The following is an 18,724-nucleotide window of genomic DNA, read 5'->3' as shown; positions in this document are numbered from 1 at the left end:
CAGGAGCCCTGACCGGTGTGGCTCAGTGGATAGAGCGTCGGCCTGCGGACTGAAGGGTCCCAGGTTCGATCCCGGTCAAGGGCATGTACCTCGGTTGTGGGCACATCCCCAGTGGGGGGTGTGCAGGAGGCAGCTGATTGATGTTTCTCTCTCATCGATGTTTCTAGCTCTCTATCCCTCTCTCTTCTTCTCTGTAAAAAATCAATACAAACATATTAAAAAAAAAAAAAAGAATGGCAGGCTTGAGCAGGAAGAGAGATTGGTCTTGGCCAGGGAATCCGCTATTGTTGTGTAGCTCCAGAATAAAACCTCTTTCTTTTTTTTTTTTATTTAATAAATTTTTATTGTTCAGATTATTACAATTGTTCCTCTTTTTTCTCCCATAGCTCCCCTCCACCCGGTTCCCACCCCTCTGCCCTTACCCCCCCCGCCCCCCATACTGTCTCATCCATAGGTGTACAATTTTTGTCCAGTCTCTTCCCGCACCCCCCACACCCCTTTCCCCGCCGAGAATTGTCAGTCCACTCCCTTTCTATGCCCCTGATTCCATTATATTCACCAGTTTATTCTGCTCATCAGATTTTTTTTATTACTTGATTTTTAGATTGACTTGTTGATAGATATATATTTGTTGTTCATAATTTTTATCTTTACCTTTTTCTTCTTCCTCCTCTTCTTAAAGAATACCTTTCAGCATTTCATATAATACTGGTTTGGTGGTGATGAACTCCTTTAGCTTTTTCTTATCTGTGAAGCTCTTTATCTGACCTTCAATTCTGAATGATAACTTTGCTGGGTAGAGTAATCTTGGTTGTAGGTTCTTGCTATTCATCACTTTGAATATTTCTTGCCACTCCCTTCTGGCCTGCATAGTTTCTGTTGAGAAATCAGCTGACAGTCGTATGGGTGCTCCCTTGTAGTTAACTAACTGTTTTTCTCTTGCTGCTTTTCATATTCTCTCTTTGTCTTTTGCTCTTGGCATTTAATTATGAGTGTCTTGGTGTGGTTCTCTTTGGATTCCTTTTGTTTGGGGTTCTGTGTGCTTCCTGGACTTGTAAGTCTATTTCTTTGACCAGGTGGGGGAAGTTTTCAGTCATTATTTCTTCAAATAGGATTTCAGTATCTTGCTCTCTCTCTTCTTCTGGCACCCCCATAATTCTGATGTTGGTATGCTTAAAGTTGTCCCAGAGGCTCCTTACACTGTCTTCATATTTTTGGATTCTTTTTTCTTTTTGCTTTTCCGGTTGAGTGTTTTTTGCTTCTTTGTATTTCAAATCTTTGACTTGATTCTTGCGATCCTCTAGTCTGCTGTTAGATCTCTGTATAATATTTTTTATTTCAGTCAGTGTATGCTTAATTTCTAGTTGGTCCTTTTTCATATCCTCGAGGGTCTCGCTAAATTTATCGGCGTTTTCTAGAAAATTCTTGAAAAACCTTATAACCATGGTTTTGAACTCTATCCAGTCATTTGCTTTCCTTCATTTCTTTCATTTGTGACCTGTTTCTTTGTCTCCTCATTTTGGCTGCTTCCCTGAGTTGGTAGGGTAGCTTTGTGTACTAGGTGTCCTATAGGGCCCAGTGGCTCAGCCTCCCCAGTTACCTGAGGTGGACACTCTTGGTGCTCCCCTTTGTGGGCTGTGTGCACAGTCTTGTTGTAGTTAAGCCTTGATTGTTGTTGGTATCCCTGGGAGGAATTGACCTCCAGGCCAATTGGCTGTGAGGATCAGCTGTGTCTACGCTGGGAGAACTTCTGTGCTGGAGACACCCGTATGTTTGCAAAAGACTTGCAAAAGCCTCTGTGCTCAGCTTGGATGGGGCGGGGTCTGAGGGTAGAACAGACAGCATTGGCTTCCCGTCAGCCCTGCCCTAAGAGGCCCTTGGGTCTCAGTGTCCCGTGGTAATCGCTGCAAGCACCTCTGAGAGAAAGCTGCCCTCGAGTTCCGCCCAATGCCAGACAGTCCAGTTTCTCCCCGAATAAGTCTGGGTCCCCAGAGTCTCGCCCGGAACTGGAGTTCAGCACAGTCGGGAGCTTTTGTCTTCCTCTCGCTTGAGAAAGCCAGCCACACACTCAGTTGCCAATCTTCTCCACATGCATTTCTCAGTACCTCTGCCTCCTGCAGCTCCTCTGAGTCTCAGTGTGCTTTTCTCTTTCCTTCTAGTTGTAGAATTTCCATTCACCCAGACTTCCTGTGGTTCTGCACGATGTCCGTTTTGTCTTTTAGTTGTAGTTTTGAAATTGTTGTGCGAGGCAGCAGTTTAGGTGTTTACCTATGCCGCCATCTTGGTTTCTCCTCCAGAATAAAACCTCTTTCCTTTTGCACCAGCACGTGCCTCAGGAGTCCGGCTTTGGTTGCATTCCTTGGTCCATTAATAACTATTCTCCTACTTTTATTATTTGCTCCATGCCTTTTTAATCTTCTTGTTAAGTTTCTATCTTCCAGGTTACAACAGTTTCATGTAAAGACGATGACATTCCAAATATTCCAGCCCATACCTCAACATCCGGAGGATATAGAGCTCAGGCCCTTAGATCAGGCAGGAAGAGCTTTTTTATTCCAGTTTAGGCAGGGTCTACACCTAATCTCAGCCTGAAGCAACTACAGACCACAACCCTTCATCTTCCCATATGATTATGGGATCAAAATCTCTCCGGGAGGGTTTATGAGGCAAGAAAGGTAAAATGGGGAACAAAAGCCTCAAGCTCTACCCCTCCCCTTTTCCACCTTGACTGGAAAATCACCGATGTGACCTTCACTGAGCACCTGTTTCCCCACTTCCCCCTCCCACTGTTCTGTAACTGAGAGGACAAAAAACTGCTACCTGGTGAGGAAGCACGAGAACCAGCCACATTGGCAGAGACCCTGAGGACCACCTTGTCCCCACACTTCCCACATTTAATAACAATCCCCCATGTGGACGGCATCGGCACAGCTCATTCTCCAAGCTCGCGTGTCCTCACTTCTTTTTTAATATATTTTTATTGATTTCACAGAGGGAGAGAGAGAGAATCATTGATCAGCTGCCTCCTGCACGCCCCCTACTGGGAATCAAGCCCGCAACCCCGGGCATATGCCCTTGACCTGAATCGAACCCAAGGCCTTTCAGTCCGCAGGCTCTATCCACTGAGTTAAACCAGTGGGTTGCTCTCACTTCTTTTTTTTTTTTTTTTGAGTGTTACATTTTTTATTCACTGATAAACTAAAAATCCATTTCTAAATGTTTCTCTTGGTATACTTCCTATGTTTTATTAGTAAGCAAAGGCCTATATAAGGTGCCTTCACCTAGTCCTCAGATTCAGACCCATCTTCATCTTGACTAATCTGGAAGTAACGAAGTTCATACGTCTCCTTGTCAGATGCAACCACGCGAAGCCAATCATGAAGACTATTCTTCTTGAGGTATTTCTTGGTAAGGTATTTCAAATATCTTTTAGAGAATTGTTTCTCAGAAACAACTGTGATTTTATTCTTGAAGCGTTCAATGTGAACAACATTCCCAAGATTTCCAGTTTTCCCATTGACTTTAACCTTCTCCCGTAGAAACTGTTCAAAATTTGCAGCGTCAAAAATGCCATTTTCTACTGGATGAGTAAGGTCCAAACCAAACTTCGAGATTGTCCTCTTAGGCTTCTTGACTTCGGCGCCTTCTTGCAGGCAGTCCGTGCGATCAGACTGCTCTCACTTCTTAAGTGCACACTATTGCTTTAATAAATTTACTGAGCTCTGCTAAAAAAAAAAAAAAAAAAAAGTGCTACCTGGCCCCCCTTGGCCTGCCTCCAGGCCCCGCCCAGAGGCCCCCGCCCAGAGGCCCCCACCCAGAGGTCAGGCTGGAGCCTGCTGCCAGGTATAAATGTGATCCATGAAGATGCGGCAGTGGGTCCCCAGGGCAGCAGAAGAGAGAGCCTTTTCACAGGAGTCACCCCATTGCTTCTGTCACCCCAGGGCCTGTGATACTCAAAACATTTCTGGAACTAATGGGCACCACTGTGCATGAACCCCTCAAAGAAATGGCCTTGCCAAGTCTCCCCAGACCATCCCCTCAAAATAAAGTCCAAACTCCTTAGCCCCACACGCAGCCCCTTCCCTACATTCTGGCTCCCCTGGCACAACCTCCCAGCCGCCTGTCCTGTGTTCGGGATCTGGCCCTGCACCACCCCCAGGGAGAATTCATGCACAGCTCTCTCCCCTGCCCTCAGCTGCACACATTTATGATTTCTTCCTCAGTATGTCACCTGTCCTTTCGTTCTTTTATTTTTCTCTTTCGTGGATGCCATGTTCTATGGAAGCCTGTTTAGACCAAGTTAAGGGCCCTTCAGGCTTCCTCCACGAGCATAGGAGTCACTTTTTGAATAATAGGAGGCATCAGGATTTTAGAGATGCTTAGGTGGGGCGTGGCCAAAAGGAGGTTGGGAGCCCCTGCTCCAGATCCTTCTCAGGCTCAAGTCATTCCTTGTCTGTAACCCTTCCCATGGGGGAGGAGTCCTCCAGCCCTCATTGTGTACCTTCCTCCGTTCAGCCCGACAACCAATATTAAGGCTGGTTCTTGCCTGACTGCCCAGGGCCCAGACCGCGGCGGGAACGCGGTGCAGCCCCGGTGGACCTTAAACAAAAGTCACCCCACACTCAGCCCTAAGGTGCAGGCCCATGAGGTCCAGGGGTTGCCCACATCCCGGCGGCTGCTTCCCCAGCTGCCGCTCCACGTTCCCCGCGGGGTCGGCGGCCATGGGCACAGCCCAGGGACCGGGGTCCCATCACCCACGGGCCAAGCAGGGCCTTCACTCCTGTGACGCGGCCTGGACGGAGCCCGGAATTTTGGAGGCCGTTGGCAATCCCGGGCTCTCCAGCCGCCCGGCTCAAGCCTCCCCGCGACGAGCGCAGTTTCCTCCCGCACGCGGCGCCCCGAGCGCGGACGCAGCACGGGACAGGCCGGCGAGGTGTCCTCGGGGCGCCGGTGCTGGCCTGGCCTGAAGCCGGGGCGGGGCGGGACCAGGAGGTGGGCAAGGGCGGGGCCGAGGACCGGGGCGGGGCCTATCCCGGAGGCGTGGTCTGTCCGGGAGGCGGGGTCCATGCGGGAGGCGGGGCCTATCCTGGAGGCGTGGTCTGTCCGGGAGGCGGGGCGGCGCCAGTCGCCCGGGAATGACTTGAACAGGCGTTGGTGCTCTTGGGAGCGACCTCCAGACTTAAAGCGACAGCTGCCGCGCGAGCAAGGGCCGCGACTATGGGTGAAGACACCCTGTCCAGGGACCCTTAGACCCGAGGGGATGGGAGGCCTCTCGCGCGCTGCCACCCGCCCACCCTCTCACAGGGAGCGCGGAGGGCGGGAGGGGAGGGTTCGCCGGCCTCGCCGCCCTCCCTCGCGGCGCATCTCCGAGCCGGGCCGGCAGCGGTGGTTGGAGGGAGGACCCGGGAGTCCCAGTGAGAGAAGTTAAGCTCCCGGGAGTTTAGGGGCGTGCAGGACCCCAACCCCGCGGGAAGGGCATCCCAGTGAGAGAAGTTAAGCTCCCGGGAGTTTAGGGGCGTGCAGGACCCCAACCCCGCGGGAAGGGCATCCCAGTGAGAGAAGTTAAGCTCCCGGGAGTTTAGGGGCGTGCAGGACCCCAACCCCGTGGGAAGGGCCGCAGGGCAAAGGGGCCGCTCCGGGCGGTGGAGCCGGCAGCGTCGGGCGGGCTGAGAGCGGGGTCCTGCGCTGAACCCTGGCTCCAGCTCTCCCTCCCTGTGACCTTGGGCTTGTACTGCAGCTCCCAGGCCTCAGTTTCCCGGGCTGCGGAGGCAGGGTTCTTAATATTAAGAACCAGCCTTAATATTTGTGTGGCTGAACGGATGAATGTATAACTTACTGTGAAGGTGTGGGAGATGGGCCACTTCATCTTACTGAGCTCAGTAAAGACTCAGAAAATGTTGCCCATTATTATTATTATTATTATTACTGTTTACTCCGGTTTCCAGAAAAGGACACCGAGGCTGGGTGTTCATCACTTTGCCCAAGGTTGCACAGGCAGCAAGTGGCAGAGCCCAGAGCTAGCCAACCCCCAGACTATTCTAGAAAGTTCTATGGTGAAGCCCTTCTAAGGGTTTCCTCACTCAGTGACCCAGTTTATCTTCCCTGCCTCTGGGGATCCCCACGCCCACTGCCGGGTGCCCACCTCGGGGCGCGAGGGGCAGCACAGGAATCCTGGGTATCACATGGGGGTGAGGGGCTGGGCCCAGAACAAGGGCCAGAAGTGGGGCTCCCGGACTGAGCTGATGGCTCCTTCAGGTCTGTTCTCCGAGCTGAAGATGGCTGTGCCCTGGGGCCACATCGCCGCCAAAGCCTGGGGCTCTCAGAAGGGCTCCCCGGTTCTCTGCCTGCATGGCTGGCTGGACAATGCCAACTCCTTCGACAGACTCATCCCTCTCCTCCCAAGAGGTGGGCTGGGCGGGAGGAAGGCCAGGGCGGGGGCAGCGCTGCGGGGGGTGAGCAGGCAGAGGCCCAGTCACACTCCTCTCCCCCTCTTCCCTCCCTCTCAGACTTTTACTACGTGGCCATGGACTTCGGGGGCCACGGGCTCTCATCCCATTACAGCCCAGGGCTTCCCTATCACTATCAAAACTTCGTGGGTGAGATCCGCAGAGTCTCGGCAGGTGAGTAAGGGGCAGAGTGTGTGTTGGGGAGCGGGGCACCCTCTCACTGTGGCAGTGAGTGTGGTAGAAGGAAGCAAGGCTGGCCTGGGGTGACCTGCGTCAGGCCCCAGCTCTGCCCGGATCCATGGGTGACAGGGAAGCTGGCGGCCGGCAGGGGGGTGCACTTCCCCCCGCGGGGTCCCTCCCTGCAGTGCAGCCGGCCCTCAGCCTGGGCTCCTGAGGGGGCGCCCCAGGTGCTGGGACAGAGGTGCGGAAGGCTGGGCCCCCAGACCCGGCTCTGTGCTTTCAGCCTTGAAATGGGATCGCTTTTCCATCATGGGCCACAGTTTTGGTGAGTACACTCGCCTGGACCGGCTGGGCTCCTGCGGTGGGCTGCGAGGGAGGGGGAGGAGTTGGTACTCAGGGCCCTTTGCCCTGCACTTCTGGGAACTTCAAGGGAAATGAAGGGGTTCATTCGACATTGACCTTTGGACACGGTGGCCTTTGGGCTCAGGTAACTCCCTTGAGGCACATATGGCCCCGTAGGTAGTTGTCTCCCAATTTCAAAAAATATATTCTTATTGATGTCAGAGAAGGAGAGGGAGAGATAGAAACATCAATGACAGAGAATCATTGAACGCCAGCCTCCTGCCCGCCCCTCCACTGGGGATCGAACCCAGGCATGTGCCCAGACTGGGAATCGAACCGTGACCTCCTGGTTCCTAGGTCAACACCCAACCACTGAGCCATGCCGGCTGGGCAGGTGCCTCCCAATTGGATGAGGGAATATGGCCCCTGAGTGGTCAGGTCTGATGAAGGGGCCACGTGGTCCCGGGAGGGAGCCCCAGGTTTGACAGCAAACACGGAGCCGCCTCACTGGAGGGAGGAGCTGCAGGAAGGTCTGCGGGTGTGATTGCTGGGCAGCACGGCCCACTGCTGTTCTGTCTCCTAGGTGGCACTGTGGGCGGAATGGTGAGTAGAAGGCTTTGCCCTGATCACCTATGCCACCTTGGTGCTCCTCCAAGTGGGGTGGGAGAGCAGGAGGCGGAAGAATTACCTGGCACCGGAAGGACCCCTTGGGGTCACGAGTTTTGGATCAGCGTTTTGTTCGCTATGTCAGCTGGCTTTGTAGATCCCAGCAGTAAACACTGGGGCAAACAGGAACCCAGGACGCAGCCACCCCCGGGGTTTGGAGCTGGGTGCTGGGTGCTGGGTGCTGGGTGCAGACGGGGTGAGCAGGGGAGAAGGTGCCCTGAGGGATAGAAGGTCTTGTTCCGGCCTCTCGGTCAGCAGCCTTGCCCCAGCCTGAGAGATGTTTCTGGAAACACCAGGGAAAGGATGAGTCCCTCTCCCTTCTCCTCTTCATTCCTCCCTTTTTGTGTCGCATCGTAGTTTGCCTGTATGTTCTCCGAGATGGTGGATAAACTTATCTTGCTGGACTCATCCCCTTTTGCACTGGACTCTAATGTAAGAATGGGGCGGTCACGGGGGACCCAGGTCCCAGGTAGGGCCCTGGGCACTGTCTCCTTTGGTGGGTAGCAGGGAGGGGGGGGAGTGGCAGAGGGTAGACAAGAGGAGTCCGCCTCTCTCTCTCTCTCTCTCTCTCTCTCTCTCTCTCTCTCTCTCTTTCACACACACACACACACACACACACACACACACACACAGAAAGGAGCTATGCGGCTACATTGCTTGGGGTGGGAGGGGAAGGAACACGGTGACCTTTGTTATTAGTTTGGAAGCCCTGTGTGGCCGGGGATCTGGACAATGCCCGCTCAGCACACCACGGGGTGGGACAGAGCAGGAGCAGTGGGCAAGGAAGCTCTGGACACACCGGCGGGCCAGCCCGCTGCGCTCACACTCAGCCAAATGCCCGTGTGCCCTGCACACAGGACGCAGCAGCCCTGGGTGTGGACTGAGGGGAAAGTGCTGACCCCGCCCCCACCGCCACCAGCGACAGCAGCCAGTGCTGACCCTGCACCTGAGCCCTGGCCCTGCCCTATGCCTGCTGTGTGACCCTGGGCAGTCCCTTCCCCTCTCTGGGCCTGTTTCCTCACCTGTTCACAATGAGGAGGTTGGGCCTGGCCAGTGTGACCCGGGGGCTGGAGCATCAGTCCGTTCACAGCGGTGGAGGGCATCATGGTCAGGGGACTCGGAGCCTGGGGGCGCCCTCAGCTCTGACGCTGCTCTGCTCCGAGGGCTGGCTCTTCGGCTGTGGCACAGCCCCTTCGTCAGCTTCAGTGTTCTTGTCCGATAAGTGACCCTGAGCCCCGTAAGGGCAGGAACCATGGTGTCTTTGCTGTCGCCACACGCCAATCCCGGCACAGCACGTGCTCAGTGAAGGTTCGCGGCCTAACCCGGGGGCATCCTGAGGGCCCACGAGATGGGTGGCTGCCACTCTCGCTGTGTGATCTGCTTCCCCCGCTGAGGAGACGCACACAGTGCCCGGGCCTGGTGAACGCTTGGTCCTCCCTGTACTCAGCGTGTTACCCCCTCTCCCCACTGCCTCTCCAGGCCGTTCCCAGGGGGAGCTGGGATGGAGAGGGGTACACTCAGGGGCAAGCTGGAATGCCCTGAGCTGCACCCCCCCCACCCCCATGGCCATCTCCCTGGCGCCGCCATTGGGTGACAGCAGGCGTTAACCAGGTGAATTCTGGTTGAAGCATCATTCCCACCACCGGGTGGTTCCTGACTTCCGGCCCTTTGACAGAGATGTTCCCTCCATTGTCCAAGCTGCCCCTCCAGCTGTCATCCGAGCTGAGCCCCCTGCAGTCCCCACCACAGGCCGCTGGGCCAGTGTGGCCAGGCAGGCAGCCTGCTCTGGGTCAAGGGCTCACTGGCAGGCCCGATCCTGCGCAAACTGGCACTGGGTCAGAAGGCATCCCCAGGGGCTGCTGAGGGCAGAGCCTGGGCTGGGGGAGGGGCGGCCCTTCGTCTGCATGGGGGGCGCTCCCCTTGAACCACGGATGTTTAGGAACTAGAGAACCTGCTGACCTACAAGCGGAAGGGGCTGGAGCACACGCTGCTGCTGGAGCAGGCCGCCAAGGGGCCCTCACGCGTGCTCAGCCCGGAGGAGATGCTGCAGAGGTGGGTGCCGTGGGGGCCATGGGGGAGACGGGCTGGGGAGACGGTGGGAGGACATGGAGGGAGCCAATCACGCGGCCGGAGGAAGGAGCTTCGGTGCCAAGTCCACACCAAGCCTGCGTCTCTCTGTGCCCACCGGGGCCTCAGGCTCCTGGCCCATTGCCACTGCGTCTGCCTCTCATCCTCCCTGTGCAGCGCCGCCCCGCTCTCCCCTTGCACACTCTCTCCTTCAGCACCTTTGTCCCCCTGCGCCCTCCCAGACCTGCCGGCACCTGGCTCACTGGCCTCCTCCTCTGGGCCTCGGCCAGATGGCACTGCCTCTGGCAGCCTGTCCTGACCCTGCGCCTGCAGGGCTGCCACATCTGTGCCTCCAGCACCTGTCCGTGCCTGGGCGGCAGGCTCCGTGAATATTTGGTGTCTGAGGAATGGGAACACCCCACCCCCATGGATGTGAACACGCCCTCCACCCGCCTGCGGCCTTGCGCGTGGCCTCCCTTTCCCTGCCCTCTCTCCTTCCCATCAGCCCCTCCTGACCCAAGGCACCCAGCACCCTCCGTCTCCCCAGGTTCCTCAAGAATAACAGACATGTGGGAGAGGAGTGCGGGAAGCTGCTGCTGCAGCGGGGAGCCACCCAGGTGCCCACAGGTAAGGCGCTCCCCGCCCAAGGCCGCTCATGGGCACTGCTCTTGGCGAGGAGCCATATAACTAAGCCTGTCTTGGGCCAGGCGTGACCCTGTGTGCTCTGCGAGTAGGATCTCAGTTAATCCTCCACGGCCCTCTGCTCAGCCTGTTTGGAGCAGGAGAAACAGGCTGGGGAAGGCCCAGGGACTTGTGCCGTGAGACAGTGCTGCACGCCCCGAGGCCGCTCCTTGGGGGCGGGGGCAGGCGTCTCGGGACCAAACGCTGTGCGGGTCCTGGTGGTGGGTGCCCATGTCCGAGGCCAGGCTTTGAGGGTGCCCTGGGGCTGAGTGACTTGAACAGGTTTTCCAAACGGAGAACGGAGTTGACGGAGCCCCTGGCCCGTGTTGTCTGCTTCGAAACTGCTGGGGCACATGAGACCTGGTTGGAAAGTTGTATGGACGTGCTGAGAAAGGGAAGTGTGCGGAAGGCCGCCTGCCCTGTTTATCGGAATTCTGACTTAGGGGAGCGCCCCTGATTATTCCTTGACCTTTGCAAACAAGTCTGTGCACGTGCAGGTCCCCGGGTGTTTCCTGGAATCCTTACGCTTAATCCGCGGATGCCCTTGCCTGGAGGGCAGTGTAAACACATGTGTCCTCCCACGATCACTCACCCACCGATCGTATGTAACGATAAAAATCCCAGTGAAGGCTCAGGAGGCGGGCAGTGGAGGCTGCGGGGCTGCTGTCCATCAGGCCGTCCCTTAGCCCCGCCCCACAGTGCCGCTGTGGGAGTAATGGAGTCCTCTGCTCATCCCTGGTGCAGGGGCTGCTGGTCAGCCTGGAGGAAACCTTTCTGGAGAGCTCAGTGCCCGCCCCGAGCCAGCTGAATGTGACTCGTCTATCAATTACCAAGGGGGGAGGCGTGTCAAGAACCCAGTCGTGGGCATGGGCGCTGGGCAAGTTGGGGAGTTCATGGGCTGCTGGCAGAGAGCAGATGGGGCGGTGCGGGTTGTGGAACGGGCCCAGCCCGTTGTTCTCATGGGAGGAAGGCGGGCCTGGTCTGGCCAGCATTTTCAGTTGCTCAAGAGAAGCCAGAGGCCTGTTCCCTCCTATTGCTTTCCAGAAATGGCAGAAACCAGGTCAAACGGACTGGCCAGGACCCGGCACTGTTTCCCTCGCTGCCAGTCTGGCCTGTTGTGGGGGGTGACCAGTTGCCATTTGAGCCTCTGCCTGGCCCTCCCTCACATCCTCATGGAAAGGGGAGCCGAGGGCGGAGGGCCTGGGCCGGGCTCCCCGATGTGCCCACAGATGCAAGGCCCGGGGGGGCCCTGGAGCAGAAGGGGGCTAATCGGGACGCAGGGAGCCGATTAGGCCAGGCCAGGGTCACGTGCAGTGATGAGCACAGACGCTGACCCGGGTGACGGGGGTGGGAGAGGAGGGGGGGAGTGGCAGTTGCTGGATCGGGGTTTGGGACCAGCCCCTCTGCAGTGGCCGTGTCCCTTTGGGCCCCGGGTTAACCTAAAAGAAGACCGAGCGGGTTCCCAGATGCCACGGGCACGGGGTGGTGACATTGGGGGAGCTCCCCCCCCCCCCAGTCCAGAGACCCTGAGAGCCCCCATCCGTCCTGGAGCAGTGCAGGGGACTGGGATGGCTCCAGCACTGGGCCTGACCTCTGAACTCTGTGTTCGCTGCCTAGGCCTGCCGTTACCAATTCCACAGACTGGGTGGCTTACCTCTCAGTTCTGGAGGCCAGAGACCCAAGGTCAAGTGCTGGCAGGGCTGTGACAGACTCTGAGGACGCCTCTCCCCTAGCTGTCTGGGGCCCTTGGCTGTGCGCACTCTTCCTCAGTGAGGCCCCAGCTAGGGGGATGCAGAACGAGGTGGCGGGGAGGCGCAGGGGCTGGGGCGCTTGCAGTGTGACCTGCAGGCAGAGGGGCTGGGTTGGCCTCCTGGAGAAGGTGACTTCTGAGCAGAGCAGAGTGGTGCAGGTGAGGGCGTGCTCACAGGACATCCGGGAGGGAGGTGGCCCCTGAGAGGTGCCGCACAGGCCTGTGGGAGAACCAGGGGCTGTGAGCAGAGGGGAGGGCGGGTCCCTGGCTACCCTCTAATTTGCCTCCTGCCTCTGATGGCCTAGGCCTGTGGGAACAGCTGGAGGTATTGGCCTGAACGGGAGAACCCAGCTCTGGTTCCCTAATGACTGCAGCGCCCGCCCACAGGCTGCGTGGCCCTGGGGTTGCGGGCAGTATTGGTTTCGCTTTTGTAGTTTGAACCCCAAAATTTGGCCTGGAGGGGATATAAAACTGAAAGGTTTTGTGTAAAAATGGAATTTCCAGTTTCTGTTGAAAAATGGGAAGACCTGGCAACATTCTGCGTTTCCCACGAGCAGCAGCTGCTGGCACGGCCCTCCGCCATGTGAGTGGCACTGTGGCTGGAGTCTGCGACCTTGGCCTCAGCAGGCCTGGCAGAGGAAGGGGAGGGAGCGGGTGGAAGGTTATCTGAGGTTTATTCTCTTACCTTTGAACTTGGGCCTCCTTAGTAGTCAGAAGCCTCTGCCGGGGCCTGCTGGCTGGGGGGCAACACTCCTGGGCCCCTGGTCCTCTCCGCTCCCAGCAGCCACGCTGCCTCCTGCCCAGCCCAGGGCTGCAGCAGGGACCTCAGGACCCCGGGCCGCTTCACTTGTAGATGAGGAAACTGAGGCCAGAGAGGGCGGGCCCAGGGCCTTCCTTCCCATCTCAGATGCCCACACGAGGCTGTCGCCTGTCCTCTGACCAACTGGCTAGAACTGGCGTTCCCACCCCCTCGGGTTCAGTAATTTCCTGGAATGGCTCAGAGCTCAGGAAAACGTTTGTTCACCCTGGTTCACTGTGAAGGACACAGCGCAGGCCCAGTCACAGGGCAGCTGCGCAGGGCAGGGCTGGGGCTCGCAGGCCTGCCTCCTCCCCGCACCTCCACTGCTCCCCAGCCTGCCTCTCAGGTCAGGTGCTGTGCTCCAAGGGCCTGTATGGAGGTTTCATCCCACAGGCCTGACTGATTAACTCGATCCCCAGCCCTCCCCACTCCCCGGAGCACGAATTCATCTTTCAGGCGACCCCTCCCATCCTGTCTCTCAGGAAACTCCAGGGCGGGGCTGTGTCAGGAACTGGGCTCAGAGACCACATAGCAGGACAAAAGCTGCTCCTCGCACTTTTGTCAGAGAGTTAACAGTTTGTTTTCCTTTTCCAAACCACCAAAGGAAGTTCTACAACGTGGTGGGTATTGATGGACGGATGCATTCATGGGTCGATTGATTTTTTAGTTTTTTAAAAATTAATTTTAGATCGAGGGGAAAGGAGACAAACCTTGATTTGTTGTTCCACTTATGCATTCATTGGTTGGTCCTTGTATGTGCCCCGAGCGGGGATCAAAGTCGAAGAGCTACCCTACCCGGCCCTCCCTGCAGCCATTTCTCCCAGGGACATTGCCAGGTGCGGCTTAGCGTGGCATCCGCCCTGCCTGGTGAGGCCGAGCTGTCCACCTGCGGGATTGCGGCCCAGAACCCAGGCTCGGCCTGGAGCCGGGATCACTCGCCAACTTTCGACCCCTCCAACCGTCCTATTTGCTCGATTTCTCTTGGACGAGGGGCGGTGTGATTGTTCACTGTGGGGTACTTCATGGTGATTGAAGACCCGCAGGGTCACTTAACGTTCTCGGAACCTCTGAGGCCAGGAGGGAGTTGTTCCTACATCCATCCTTCTGCGCTACCCCGAGGTGGCCGGGGAGGCACCGGGGTGGCCACATGGCTCGTGGCCCGGTGGTGGTGGACGAGCTCTGCCCCAGCTGAACCCCAAGGGGAGTCGGGGATGGTCCCTGCCAGTCCAGTGAAGAAGTGAGACCTGGCGAGAGGGCAGGCTCCCAGGACAGCGGAGGTGAGCCCCCCCCCCCTGACCGGCACTGTCTGCTTCCCTCCCAGGCCTGGTGCTGAGCAGAGACCGGAGGATCGCCTTGGTGAGTGCCCTGCCTTCCTCTCCCCGCCCGCTCCGTCGGCCTCTGGGGGTGAGATACACATGGCACAGTATTACCACCGGCAGCCATTTGTACGGACACCACTCAGTGGCATAAAGTCAACTCGTGATGCCAGGCAACCATCACGCCCGGGCATTCCACATCTCCCCATGTAAATCCTTCCCCGGAGCCACGCACCCCCCCAGCACCGGGACCACGTCCTGTCAGTGGAGTCAGCGGGTGTGGCCTGTGTCTGGCTTATGTCACTGAGATCAGTCCTCCAGGGTCACCGTGTTGTACCCCGTGTCAGAGTGCGCTCCTTTAGGGCTGAGAATGCCCCCTGCGTGGCCACTCCCTTCACCGGGAGGCACATGGGCCTGCTGTGGAAGCACCAAGCTTAGCTCAGGCCGAGGAGCAGGAAATGGCTGGGAGGGTGCGGGCGGAGCAGGGCAGTGCGTGTGCGGGCTGTGGCCAGCGTGTTCATAGGAATCGTGTCTGCCCCGCCACGAACACAGTGACTTAGTGGGTCCTGCGGGAGCCTTCGTGAGTTAACCCACCGAGTACACCCTGATCCCCTCAGTCGGGCTGCGCGCGGAGCTCGGACACAGGAGGCCCGGTGCCCTCGGAGGGCTCAGACTAGAGCCCCACCCGACGGAAGTGTGATGGGAGCCTCCTAAGTGCGCCTCCCCAGCAGCCATGTTAAGAGTGAAGGAAACAGGTGAACTCACGTTGAACATTTTTAACTCAGTGTGTCCAAGGTGTCCCCTCAGCACGTAGTCCACGTGAAACGTGAAGGCAGCCGACTTCTTTCCTCTTGTCCTCCCAGTCCAGTGTGCGAGCCACACGGCAGCGCATCCCGTGGGGACCAGCTCCCCTCCCAGCACACAGGCCCCGGCGGCGGGGGACTGGGCCGCACAGGCCCAGACATCGTCAGGGTCAGACGGTGGTCCGGGCTGAGTCGGAGGCCACCAGCAGGGACTGGGCATCGAGGGTCCTCATTCTGCCCTGGGTCTCAAGCCAACTCCTCAGGCAACTGTCCGAGCAGGCAGGTGGGCTGCGCTCCAGAGCCCAGGCCAGGCTGTCAGGGCGGCTCTGCGGGCAGCCTGTGGCCGGAGAGGCAGTGGGAAGGGGCCACACTGAGACCGAACATCTGGGCCCAGAAGCAGGCAGACCTCTGCCTTGTCGCACGGCCACACCGGCTGGGAGTCTGGGAAACCGCCTGGACGGGCGCCGGGAGCCCAGAGAGATTGAGGGGGGCAGAGCCTGCGGCCTGTGCAGTGAGGCCTGTCGGGAAGGGGGTGTGGTTGGGCCCTGGGCTCCGTCCTGGGGAAGGTGGGTGAGGCGCCCACCAGGCTCCCCAGGGCCCTCAGGAGACAGGTCTCACACCCACAGCAGAGCCTGGTGCCTGTCCAGTGGGTCAGAGCCTTGTCCCAGGCACTGAAGGGTCACTGTTAGATTCCTGGTCAGGGCATATACCCAGGTTGCAGAATTGAACCCCGGTTGGGGTGCGTATGGGAGGCAACCCATTGGTGTTTCTCTCAAATAGAAACACCAGTGATGAGTGAGAATCACTGATAAGCTGCCTTCTGCACAACCCACACTGGAGACCAAGCCAGCAACCTTGGCTTGTGCCCTTGACCAGAATCGAACCCAGGACCCTTCAGTCCTCAGGCCAACGCTCTGTCCACTGAGCGTTGGCCTGGGGACTGAAGGGTCCTGGAATATTTATATTAAATAATATAAAACATATATTATTTAATGCCCGCCGATGTGATTCAATGGCTGAGCTCATCCAAAAATCGAATCAGAAGGTCACGGTTTGATTCCCTGTCAGGGCACATGCCTGGGTTGCTGGCTCAGACAGTCCCCAGTCGGAGGCATGAGGGAGGCAGCTGAGCAATAATCCTCTTTCATCATTGATGTTTCTCTCCCTTCCTCTCTGAAATCAATAAAAATATATGTTAAAGAAGAAAACATCCTCGGGTGAGGAGTAGAAATGACTCACGGTGGTTCCTGTCTCTGCAGCCAGAGCACACCTTCGATTTCATCAGCAAGGAGCTGTGTGTGCACGCCATCAAGAACCTGCAGGCCCACGTCCTGCTCCTCAAGTAAGTCTGAACCCAGCAGCCGCGCTGTGAGCACGGGAACCTGCAGGTCTCCCAGGAGTGAGGTCCCAGCCCCTCCACAGCCACAGGCTGGGGAAGCCCTCGGCAGCTGGTGCCTGGCAGGAAGGCCTTCCAATAGGCGACTGTGGAGGGCACCCCAACCCTGTAGCCACCTCGGCCCGTCCCTTTCCCAGGCCTCTGCTGCCGCTCCTGCCTGCCTTTCTCCCCAACGCCCGCACCTCAGGGTCTCACAGCAGCGAACGTCCTTTAATGTGGTCTAGATGCCACCCCCCCACACACTGCAGTCCGGCACCGGCCACGCCCAAGGCAGGATCTGTGACCCAGGGACACCTGTCTCTGGTGCCGAGCACAGGGTCTAGAAAGCACGCACTCAGACACGCACAGCCACACCCTGCACACCCGCCAGGTGACTCCTCTCACCTGAGCCAGTGTGGTCAGCAGGATGGCCAGAGCCCCAGCCCTCAGAGCGATGGGGCTGCCCAGGGGTGGGGTCACGGTGGCACACAGTCTGGCGTCTCTCAAGCAGTTACCACAGGGCCCTCTGGCTGGGCAGTCCCACTCCAGGTGCAGGCCCCAGGGAGGCCCACACTGGTGCACGATGGTGCAGAGATTCCTCATCACCACAAGGACCGCGGGCTGTGTCCGCCCTAAAAGGAAGGAGGCACTGACACGTGCCAGAGCACAAAGGGACCCCGAAAGCACTGGGCCTGCCTTCCCTGCAGCCCAGGGAGGGAGACGAGGCAGGTCGGCTAGCCCTGCAGTTGTGTGTGGGGGAGGACACAGGTTGGGTTTTTTGAGGTGATGAAAATGCTCTAAAATTCCCTACTGGTGGATGCACATCTGAAGATATTTAAAACCATGGGATTATGCACTAAAATTGGGTGAAATTAACTCAGTAAAGCTTTTTTTTTTCTTTTTTAAAGAAAGCCCGGCCAGTGTAGTTCAGTGCTTGAGCATCAACCCATGTTCCAATGTTTGCCAGTTCGATTCCCCGTCAGGGCACATGCCCAGGGATGGATCCCCAGTAGGGAGCATGCAGGAGGCAGCTAATTGATATTGCTCTCTCTCTAAAAATCACTAAAAAAGATTTTGGGAAAAAAAAAAAAAAGAAAGAAAAGGTACAGACTCAAGCCGTTCACTGGCTCTACATTCACTGGCTATGAACATGGGCAAACTGGGACTCAAGTGCGGCTGGGTACTGAGTGCCTGAATCTTGACTTAACCTTGAATTCAATGGGACCCAGCTGTGGACAGGGGGAGGGTAGCCCAGGCCAGGGTGCAGGGCACTGCTGGAAGCGGACCTGCGATGAACCCTGGTTTCTTGCTTTCCAGAGCAACCGAAGGATTTTTTCACGTGAGGAGAGAGTATGACGCTGACAAGGGGCCCATGCTTTTCATGACTGACACGCTGAAATCCGCCCTAGGAGAGGTAGGTGTGGGGTCAGGGTGGCTGGGGTGTGAGGGGCCATCTTGCCCTCTGCGCTCCGCCATGCTACCTCTTCTTGTGACATCAGAGAGGAAGGGAGAGGGATGGAAGCATCAATGATGAGAATCATTGACCGGCTGCTTCCTGCACACCCCCTACTGGAGATTGAGCCTGCAACCCTGCGATGTGCCCTGGACCGGAATTTAACCTGGGACCCGTCAGTCCACAGGCCGATGCTCTAACCACTGAGAGGAGCCAGCTAGGGCACGCCATCTTTCTTGCACTGGGGCCCCTGGTCTGGCTCAGCCCAGGTCCACCAGGTGACCCTCTGGAGCTACCAGGCCTCACCCCAGCTGTGGTCACAGTAGAGCGGCACAGAATAGACTGTAACTGGCAGACTCTCCGATTTTATTGTCCTCACACGCACCGGGCCAAGCCCGACCCAGCCAGCGGCCATCCCGGTTTCCTAGGGTCCCAAATGGGAATAGATGACCCGACCCTCATTGGGTGCTGGCTGCAGGTGGGGGTGGGCCCCCAAGCAGGAGGGCTGGGACTTGTGCTGTGACTGTCCCTGGGGAGCAGCTGGCAGGAAACGGTGGTCGTTCCCCCATGCACACCTGACCCCTGAAACGGGAAGCCTGTGGGTGGCTGGGGGCCCATCGGCGGCTCCTCCCAGGCAGGAGCAGAGTGGGAAAAGCTGCTGGTTCTTCTCCCAGGCGGGCCTGAGAGCCAGCAGCTGTCCCCTCCCTCCCCAGCGGTTCCAGTATGTGGAGGTTCCAGGCAACCACTACGTCCACATGAACCAACCCGACCACGTGGCCGGTGTCGTTGGCTCCTTCTTACAGAGCGGGACCAGGATCCCAGCCCGGCTGTAGCCCTGGGCCTGGG

The 18,724-nt window shown here is 57.7% G+C and overlaps 2 protein-coding genes across 2 annotated transcripts; one reads left to right on the top strand and one right to left on the bottom strand.

Annotated features, from left to right (window-relative positions):
* Window positions 1–543: 543 nt before the first annotated feature.
* Window positions 544–4,723, bottom strand: LOC307102018 (ribosomal protein eL22-like; the record flags this gene model as incomplete). The annotated part of the gene is made up of 2 exons (XM_079775487.1): window positions 544–3,643; window positions 4,666–4,723. The coding sequence occupies 2 exons, from the start codon at window positions 4,721–4,723 to the stop codon at window positions 3,282–3,284; spliced, it is 420 nt and encodes a 139-aa protein (XP_079631613.1). The 3' UTR covers window positions 544–3,281.
* A 391-nt stretch (window positions 4,724–5,114) lies between these two features.
* Window positions 5,115–18,720, top strand: LOC307101728 (serine hydrolase-like protein). The gene is made up of 12 exons (XM_079775074.1): window positions 5,115–5,221; window positions 6,256–6,405; window positions 6,507–6,620; window positions 6,910–6,951; window positions 7,552–7,571; window positions 7,992–8,066; window positions 9,574–9,686; window positions 10,249–10,328; window positions 14,253–14,287; window positions 16,310–16,392; window positions 17,743–17,839; window positions 18,592–18,720. Exons 1-12 carry the CDS (start codon window positions 5,218–5,220, stop codon window positions 18,709–18,711), a joined length of 933 nt encoding a protein of 310 aa, XP_079631200.1. The 5' UTR covers window positions 5,115–5,217; the 3' UTR covers window positions 18,712–18,720.
* The last annotated feature ends 4 nt before the right edge of the window (window positions 18,721–18,724 follow it).

The sequence above is a fragment of the Cnephaeus nilssonii genome (genome assembly GCF_951640355.1).
Source record: "Cnephaeus nilssonii genome assembly, chromosome: 6".
Lineage (NCBI taxonomy): Eukaryota > Metazoa > Chordata > Mammalia > Chiroptera > Vespertilionidae > Cnephaeus > Cnephaeus nilssonii.
Note: the sequence above shows the minus strand (reverse complement) of the source record. Positions and strands in the feature narration are given on the sequence as shown.

Excerpts from the sequence above, each read along its gene's own strand:
- LOC307101728 (XM_079775074.1), top strand. Across the intron at positions 6,952-7,551 it reads CATCATGGGCCACAGTTTTG|GTGGCACTGTGGGCGGAATG; the intron begins GTGAGTACACTC and ends TCTGTCTCCTAG. Across the intron at positions 9,687-10,248 it reads CCGGAGGAGATGCTGCAGAG|GTTCCTCAAGAATAACAGAC; the intron begins GTGGGTGCCGTG and ends CCGTCTCCCCAG.